This window comes from Euprymna scolopes, chromosome 40 (assembly GCF_053919585.1).
Source record: "Euprymna scolopes isolate OS-2025 chromosome 40, ASM5391958v1, whole genome shotgun sequence".
NCBI classification, from domain to species: Eukaryota; Metazoa; Mollusca; class Cephalopoda; order Sepiida; family Sepiolidae; genus Euprymna; species Euprymna scolopes.
This window is the reverse complement of record NC_136521.1, coordinates 44309560-44319894: the sequence shown is the minus strand read 5'-3', so window position 1 is coordinate 44319894 and position 10335 is coordinate 44309560. Positions and strand designations below refer to the sequence as shown.

General features: G+C 31.3%; 1 protein-coding gene across 6 annotated transcripts in view; it reads left to right on the top strand.

Annotated features, from left to right (window-relative positions):
- Positions 1–9380, top strand: part of LOC145265512 (uncharacterized) — a 141063-nt gene extending 131683 nt beyond the window's left edge. For all 6 annotated transcript variants that reach the window (XM_080121413.1, XM_080121415.1, XM_080121417.1 and 3 more), the window contains exons 4-5: positions 1941–2063; positions 8597–9380. In XM_080121413.1, coding sequence (XP_079977539.1) covers positions 1941–2046 — 106 coding nt within the window. In that variant the 3' untranslated portion in view covers positions 2047–2063; positions 8597–9380. The remainder of the gene's footprint in view (positions 1–1940; positions 2064–8596) is intronic.
- Positions 9381–10335: the final 955 nt, after the last annotated feature.

Genomic DNA, 10335 nt, shown 5'->3' with positions numbered 1-10335 from the left:
AAAAAAATAAAATACACACACACACATACATATATATGTAATACAATTTATACTCATTATAAAAACCTAATTCTAATATACCAGTGCGACTACTACCTCACATAATAGTAAAAAATCACAGGCAACCTTTTATTTGTATTAATTTATGTATACTATATTCTTTTCAACTTTAACCAATATATAATATATCCCGGGTACGACGGCAGGTTAGAAATTGGGATTCGTTATACAGGTTAATAAGTCCAAACCGAGTTCAAGGGGTTAAGATTGACAAATGTAAAACGCGGTAGATTGGGACAGCGGTAAAGCCTGGGATGTCATTCAGTTCGTGTGAAAGAAAAAATACATGAAAAAGTAAAAATTAAAAAACATATGAAATATGTTTGATATCTGTAAGCTTGGATTGTGAGAAAAATTAAATATTACACTGCAAGATAGGGTAACAATAAGTTTATAAAAGCCGAGAGCAATGCGGAAAATAGGGGAAGAGAAAGGAAAATAAAAATAAACATCGAGTTTAATTTATTTTATTGCGGACTATTATTCTCATCTTTATTGGTTGTTGTTTCACAACGTTTCGGCCAACTATTCCTCTGGCCTTCTTCAGGTGGTAACCCAGACAGATAGGAATTTCGAATCTCCTAACTGCATTCTCAGCAATCACTGCCATCTGTAGTTGTTGTCGTCTCACCATGTTTTGGCCAAGTAAGCCTCTGGCCGGATTTGGGTAGGATTGAAACCGCTATCTTCAGACAATGCTCATATGGAACCGTAGAGGTTCAACGTCTCTATCAACTGCGCCACGGGCCCCAAAGGGGCGATCAAGGTTGGATTTTTTGATCTTATAAATCCACGATTATTTATTATCTGATCTTCCAAGTTGAACAGAGTTATTGCGAAGGAAAATGTACACAGACAGACAGACAGACACAGACACACAGACACGTTATATATATAAATGAGAATTATGTGAGGACACTTCTTAACCTATATACTCAACGAGATTTAGATTTACGGACTTAAAATTTGTTATACATAGTATTCAGACATGTGAAAAACTTTTTAATCGGTTTTTATTCAGAAAAAAAAGAGGCTGCTAATGGATCCAAATCGAAAAAAATAGTACTTGAGGGTCATCAGATTTTTATTAGTTTGTAAACTGTTTCACGAGATTTGAAAACACTTTTTAAAGATCGCAGCAATCTGGCATAATGGTTATCGTACTTAACTCAGTGTCGTTAGATTTTGGTTTGAACTTTTTTTTTACTTACAAATAAATGAACTGTTTAGACAAAACATGATACTCGCATACACGTGTCTCAGTTTTTTTCTCGTTTTTTTACTTCATATTTACTTATACGTAAACATATATACTTGTATATATGTTGATACACACATACACACACATGCTGCGTGATGCACAAAGATATATACCTTTTAGGCTCCTAGAATTATTTGGATAAATCGTACTGGGGACGTTCTGAGTGGATATTGAAACAGATATTACTTTTTATCAGTGAAGTAATCATTTTCCCTAATTTTTTCGGACGTAGTTGTAATCGGTTCCCCTTTCGTATGAAAGTAATTTTTTAAAATGTAAAAAAAAGAATAGGAAGATAAGAAAAATATAAGAATAAAATTCAACGTAAAGAGACAGAGGCTTAGCCTGTTAATGGTCTATATTTATTTTATTTTATTGAGCGTGCTATTAAATCACAAATCAAAATGTAGTAGACATATATATATATATATATATATATATATATATATATATATATATATATGCACATTAGTGAGGACAATAGTCCGAAAAGAAATACGTTTTAATACTTAATAAGTGTGTGCTTGAGTAAATCTGTGGTGTTCATGAAATCAAATGTGCCGAAGAGAAGGTTTTTATTTGAAACGTTGTTTTATTGTTTTGCTTTCTCGTTTTAAAGCGGCAAGAAAAAACGTGACAGTTCAAACAGTGTTGATTATCGACGCTCGCTGCTCGCCCAGCGGTTGCTCCGGTTAGCGGCCGAAGGATTGGTGAACTCGGTCTAAAAGCCACAAAACAAAAGGTGAGTACCTTTTATTGTTGCCGTTTGAATGGTGCGAATTGAGAAATGATAGAAAAAAAGTTGAAGGCAGTAAAAATAATAATAAAAACATAAAAACGAATAATAAAAAAATAATCTCAGTTCCCTTTCCCCACATAAAAAAGCAACATTATTAAAAAAATTATTAGTTTATATTCGCTAGGTGTTAGTAGAGTACCTAAGTATATCAGTTTCTATATTTACCACCGCAAGTACGTCCAAGGATGGAATACTGCTGCCATATCTGGACAGGAGCTGCTAAAAACAGCCTATCCTGCCTTTGCAGAGTACAAAATAGACTTCGTGGCTTAGTGGGGGATGCCCTTTTCTCTACCCTGCAACCTCTCTTCCACAGAAGAGACGTTACGAGCCTATCCTTGTTTTATCGTTATTTCCATGGCAGGTGCTCGTCTGAACTCTAATCTCTGGTCCTCCCTCGCCAATCTTTCACGAAAAACACCCGTCTAGCTGAATCCACGGTGAAAAATTTCCCCCACTCTATATCTGTGCCTAAATCAAAACGTGGATTCCATGAACAAAGCTTCTTTCTTAGAACTGCACGCCTGTGGAACTCTGTTCCGTCTGCCTGCTTCTCACCTGATTACAACTTGGATGTCTTCAAGTCCAACGTTAACAAATTCCTAATGAACCGCCCCCTTAAGTAAGCACTTCATCAAATCTCCACACTAACGTACTGTACTTGCAATAACCCTTATCCCTGAGTGGCTTCCGGGCCTTGATAAGTGGTGACTACCGTGTAAAAAAAAATGATAGCAAACAACATAGAAACAATACTTAACTGCATTCATTGTGGTTACTTACTCTCTAATACAAAGTAGAGTATTTTTCTTGTACAAAAATTTACAAATATCATTAATCATGTTTACTATTAAACGGTAGAAATGAGGTAATAATGGAAATTTACATACCAAGATATTGTAGCAACACCGATGGGATATAAACCAGTTGAGTAATAATAAGTAGTGAGAAATTCCACGGTGTTTTCTACAAAAATCTGAATAATTTAAATTATTGCAGCATTAAGAATTAATTATATAATGTTATAAATTGAATTAAAAAGCAATCTTAATGCTGCAACATTTTAAGTTATAAATTTATTATATTTTTTACTAGAATATCTTGTCTTTTTCTTTTCCAGTTTTAACTAGTCCTTTACTTTTCCATGTTTAAGCTTAACCATATTACTTTTCATATTGCTCGCATTTTTTAATTGTAATCTACGATTTTTCCAGGGTTCCAATAAATTCCCTTGTTCTTTGTTAAATTTTAGTCTTATTTTTTGCCCCCATAGACACATATGCAATAACAATGTACGGCACTCGTATGCTTTCAATAAAATTCCCCCAATTATCTCCCTTTCATGCTTTCATTCTATCTGTTTCACTTGTTACTTTTCTTTTAGCGACAGCAGTGAATTAGTAGCAACAGTAGTCGCTGAGGCGACGTGGTTGCTATAGAAACAATCATAAAAAGCGTCGCTCACCTCCTTACGTATTTTTACGATTTTGAACGTCAGAAAATTCATCATTTTTGTTTTGCTAAACGAAAATTGAATTTTTTTTTTCACAATATAGCTGAACAGGTGATCTATAAACTCCAATAAGTGTTCGGAATTTGGTCGAAAAATGAGTGAAGAGTGAAGCTTTAAAGCAGTTCTAAATGACTAAAACTGCCACTTAACCATATATTAAAACACTATCGTGTTTGAATATATATGTTAGGAACATATTTGTTGCACAGTGTTATTTGCTCAACATTCAATTTGATTAAATATTAAATTGTAACTTAAATTCTCGAAGGTCATGTTTTGCCTTCTTAATAATGTGGAAATTACAAATATCATTTATGTGCGCTTTATCTAATCTTTTTACAAATTCCTCAACTCATATTTATTTAGTTAAACCTATTTATATCATCATCATATCTTATCGCAATAGAAATTAACCCATCGCATGGCGGTGCTGTATGCCTCCTTAAGGTCTTGGTTTGAGCAATGAGGACCCAATCGGCAGTTTTCCCCAAGATGGTGCATCGTTTGTACCTCTCCACATGGACATTGCATTTAAGTACCACTTTTTGTAGTACCTAGAGAGAGTGGCTAGGGAATCAGAGAGTCTTTCTTTCATGATGTCAAAACTATTTGTCTGGGTGGCGATGCATATGCCCAAATGATACAAAACTCAGCATTGGTGAGCATAATTGAATGTCTGCTTAGTAATCGACGTTTCCATATTGAGATGGATGGCAAAAAGAGTAGATGGTTTATCCCAAACAATGGCCTCCCACCTATTTATATAATTCCTGTTTAATCGATAATGAATACGTCATCTACAAATTATAATCAATATATATGTATAGTCTTATTTGTAGGATTCCGAATTTTACTGTTTATATGATTCAGTAATCGTTCATATGCCAATAAATTTTAAGCCAAAAAGAGATGACTTAAACTGTAAGCTACAAAATTATCATATTTCATAATTGAGCATTCATATATTGTTTTAACAAAAACCAAGACTTCAAAGAATGGGTTGATAGCAACAAATAGTGTATTTCATTGTTAGTTACAATTGTTTCAAGACCATTTGGACAAATTCAAGCATTATGTCGTTTGAAAATTTTCACAAGAACAGCCTTTCTTCGGACTTAGTGAATAAAAAATACTTTAACAATGAAACATTATGGAAACCATTTCCCTTATAAGGAAAAGCAAACAAGCGAAAGTATTTTACCTATATCGCATTCTTGCAAAGTATTTTTTAAAGATAATGTTTGAATTTGTCCGAATAGTCTTGAAAAAACTGTAACTAACGATGAAATACACTATTTGTTGCTATCAACCTATTCTTTGAAGCCTTGGTTTTTGTTAAAACAATATATATATATATATATATATATATATATATATATATATATATATATATATATATATATATATATACATACTAGTATGAGGCCGCCCGATTTTGCCAGGGCGTAAAATACGCTTAAATATGATATTTTAATTTGTCAATATTTCGTATTTATCATTATTGAGTTGTGATTTCAAAAGTAAAAAAAGCATTTGGGTGCCATTAGTTAGAATCGAAACCGAAGTATTCAAAGCTATTAACGTTATCACCGTTCCAACGTGACACACATATGAACAGATTGGAAATTAAACATTAAAAATAAATTAAGATGAATGCACAAAATGTCTAACGATTTTTTTTACGATTTTAAGTAATTTTGACTCCTTGAAAACAATTTTAACCAGTTAAAGACTCATAAAAGAACGGTCCGTAAAAATTCCAATGAGTTAAGGTCCCAAGTGTCGCTTTTTAGTTTCGGAGGAGATAGAGTTTGAAAAATGGACACAGACAGACATGTAGCTGTTTATATATATATATATATATATATATATATATATATATATATATATATATATATATATATATATAATTATTTTTTGGTATTATTATACAAACACCGTGACAGCGTTAGGGTTAGGGTTAGGATTAGGGTTAGGGTTAGGGTTAGGGTTAGGGTTTAGGGTTAGGGTTAGGTTTAGGGTTAGGGTTAGGGTTAGGGTTAGGGGTTAGGGTTAGGGTTAGGGGTAGGGTTAATTCGCTGTCACGGTGTTTGTATAGTTTTACCTATTTTTTTACTATAATAATTAAATACCTACAGACATTAGTGTTTCATCCTTTCGGGATTCTTCAGTGCAGGGTGTCACGATTAACACCAGCCGAACGATTCAAACCCCGCGACACGAGACATCTCTGGCTCGATTAGCGGAGACCGTATCCATTCGGCTACCATTAACCGCGTGAAATAGCGTTGAATTTTAAACATTTTAATTTTTTAAATGTTCATTACGTCAGTCAGACAGTGATCTAATCGTTATACGATGATCTATGCATAAGAGCTAAATTGACCGACTTTAATTCAACTGAAAGTGCTCAACGATAAGAAATGAATTTCTTAAAGGGGCTGTCATAATTATTTTTTACTATAATAATTAAATACCTACAGACACTAGTGTTTCATCCTTTCGGGATTCTTCAGTGCAGGGTGTCACGAACGATTCGAACCCAATCTCACTTTTTTGAAGTTATACATTTGGATTTTACCATCACTGGATTATTTATCTTCCACCAGACTATCCATTCATGTGTAATCACCTTTTTCTTCACCATATTCCCTCTGCTTTACTTTTTTTGTTTTCAAGTAAGATCTGTGACTTACTTGTTGTTTCATCAAATACTTTTGCATGCACAATCCGATCCCGCAGTTTGCTAATTCCTACCCTCTGATGAGAAGGAAAGTATTTCTTCGAAACTCCGCGGATTAAGGACTATCCACTTATCTAGTGTTTCCTTTTCAGATTAAATATATTTTTAACTCATTTCAAAGTGTTTTTTTAACATGTTTTATTAACTGTTTGCTCGTATATATATATATATATATATATATATATATATATATATATATATATATATATAATATTTTCAGCGGAGCGGCATAATTTGATTTGGGAATAATTTATTTTAAAACTAACGGGGTGGGGCTTTGCCTGGTTGTAAAATACGCTTAAATATGATATTTTAATTTGTCCATATTTCGTAAATATTATTTTATTGTCGTGATTTCAAAAGTACAAAAAAAATAAATATTCGGGTGACTTCAGTTAGAATCGAAACTGAAAGAAAATCTAAAGCATTCAAAATAAACTAAGATGGACGTACAAAACTCATACCGTTTTATTTTCACCTTTGACCCCCTTATAAACTATTTTAACAATTTTGATCACCTTATAAACTATTTTAACAATTTTGATCACCTTATAAACTATTTTAACAATTTTGATCACCTTATAAACTATTTTAACAATTTTGATCACCTTATAAACTATTTTAACAATTTTGATCACCTTATAAACTATTTTAACAATTTTGATCCCCTTATAAACTATTTTAACAATTTTGATCACCTTATAAACTATTTTAACAATTTTGATCACCTTATAAACTATTTTAACAATTTTGATCACCTTATAAACTATTTTAACAATTTTGATCACCTTATAAACTATTTTAACAATTTTGATCACCTTATAAACTATTTTAACAATTTTGATCACCTTATAAACTATTTTAACAATTTTGATCCCCTTATAAACTATTTTAACAATTTTGATCACCTTATAAACTATTTTAACAATTTTGACCCCCTTATAAACTATTTTAACAATTTTGATCACCTTATAAACTATTTTAACAATTTTGATCACCTTATAAACTATTTTAACAATTTTGATCACCTTATAAACTATTTTAACAATTTTGATCACCTTATAAACTATTTTAACAATTTTGATCCCCTTATAAACTATTTTAACAATTTTGATCACCTTATAAACTATTTTAACAATTTTGATCACCTTATAAACTATTTTAACAATTTTGATCACCTTATAAACTATTTTAACAATTTTGATCCCCTTATAAACTATTTTAACAATTTTGATCACCTTATAAACTATTTTAACAATTTTGATCACCTTATAAACTATTTTAACAATTTTGATCACCTTATAAACTATTTTAACAATTTTGATCACCTTATAAACTATTTTAACAATTTTGATCCCCTTATAAACTATTTTAACAATTTTGATCACCTTATAAACTATTTTAACAATTTTGATCACCTTATAAACTATTTTAACAATTTTGATCCCCTTATAAACTATTTTAACAATTTTGATCACCTTATAAACTATTTTAACAATTTTGATCACCTTATAAACTATTTTAACAATTTTGATCACCTTATAAACTATTTTAACAATTTTGATCCCCTTATAAACTATTTTAACAATTTTGATCACCTTATAAACTATTTTAACAATTTTGATCCCCTTATAAACAATTTTAACAATTTTGATCCCCTTATAAACTATTTTAACAATTTTGATCACCTTATAAACTATTTTAACAATTTTGATCACCTTATAAACTATTTTAACAATTTTGATCACCTTATAAACTATTTTAACAATTTTGATCACCTTATAAACTATTTTAACAATTTTGATCACCTTATAAACTATTTTAACAATTTTGATCCTCTTATAAACTATTTTAACAATTTTGATCACCTTATAAACTATTTTAATCGGTTAAAGTCCCATAAAAGAACGGTTCATATAAAATCCAATCATTTGAGCCCCTTAACGCCGCTCTGCGATTTTTAGTCTCGGCGGAGATAGAGTTTGAATATATGAAGACACACAGACAGACAGACATATAGCCTTTTGTATATTAGATGAGTAAAATCCGGACTATTTTACGTCAAATTAATCAGCATTCACCATATTTGCTCATAAGGCAATTTCATTTTTACTGTGTGAAATGTAATAATTTATAAACAAGTATGAAGTATTATTATAACGATAATTTAAAAATGTGAAACCTTTATCTTTAATGTGATTGTTTTTCCCTCTTTTTCAGGAGTGTATCCATCGACTGCCAAGGGCCTCTTTTATTCGGGCTGTTCGGCCTGACTGCCAGCTAGATCTACAACCCAAAGCCTTGGAACTAAACTGATCAAAAATGCCAGCCACAAAAAAATGTGATCACCGTGTTTTAAATGGACTGCCGACCGCCATTAAAGGCCATGTAGCGTTCATTGGTTTATTCCACCATTTTGTTTTTTTTTGTTTATTTTTGTTGTGTGTTTCCTGACATGGAACGGACTCTGAATTAATAACATTATATATATATATATATATATATATATATATATATATATATATATATATATATATATATATATATAATTAAATTATTATAATCATAATGTTCGAATAATTTATACGATTTTTATATTTTCCTTTTCACATTTTTTGTTATTTTTACTTCTTTTTTTTTTCCTTTTTCTTTCTTTATTTTTTCGTTACGTACTTGTTTGTTTGTTTCTTATTTGTTATTTTATTCCACTTTTTTCTTCCTTTATTGTCTATTAATTTTTTTTCGTTCTCGTTACGTTTTCATTCTTTTTTTTCTTTCTTTTTCTATTATTTTTCTTTTCGTTACGTTTTCATTCTTTTTTTTTCTTTCTTTGTCTCCTTTCGTTTTCTCTTCTTATCATTTTCTATAGTTCTCGGTAAAACTTTTCTTTTTCTTTCTCTTTTCATTTCCTTCCTCCTCTTTCTTTTCTCGTTTAGTTTTCGATGTAGGACGATGGTAAAATGATTGTATTTGAATAAAAACAAACGGTTGATTTGCAAACGAATTCTTTGTCATTGTTTTCTTTTCATGCCTTTTTTTTTTAACTTGCAGATGTTATATTTATCAGTCTCAGACTTTTTTTCTTTTTCTTGTCTTTTTTTTTTCAATTTCTGTATTTCCCCTTTCTTTTCTTTCCCTTTCCTTTCTCCCTTTGTTTTCTTTTCCTTTATTTTCTTCATCTCGCTTTCTTTCTATTTTCTTCCCCTTTGTTTTCGTCATTTCTTTTTCTCTTTATTTTTTTTTTTATTACATTTTCACCCCAAACAAGGCACATTGCCACTTTAATGTAGGGGGCTACTATCAGGTACACAAGCTACAGGAGTACTATGTAGGGAGTTGGGCAGCAAGATATCTGTTCACATTATACTTGAACTTCTGAATGCCAGTATAGTTGAGGAAACAGGGACCCGGAAATGAGTTCCAATGTCTAGCAGTTCTGGAAAAGAAACTACTGGAGTAGAAAGCTCTCTTACATCTAGGGATCTCTACTGTGTAGGGGTGGGATTTAGCTGCTAGTCGGGTTTGTCGGGCGTATCGACGTCGAGGGGGTACAAGTGCTTGTAGTTCGTCAGAGGCTGTCTTCTTTCTTCCTTACCTTTCTTTCCCCACTCTTTAAACCTTCCTGCCTTCCTTTCAGTTTGAATTTAACTTAGGTTGGTGCAAAAATAATGTCTTATTTTTCTTTCTTTTCTTTCTTTTCATCATCCATATCCTTTATTACTCTGCTTCTTTCTTCCTCTACCTTTATTTCCGTCCCTTCATTTGTATTTCTCTCTCCCTCCTTTTTTTCTTCTTTTCCTCCTATATTTCTCACACTCCTCCTCACCCCTTTTCCACTTCACCTTACATTCTCTTGTCTTTTCTGTGATTCTCCTCTTTCTTTCTTTCCTTCCTTTCCATATCTGATGGAATGACGGATCTTTTTTTTTTCATTCATAATTAAATTTTATACGAAACGA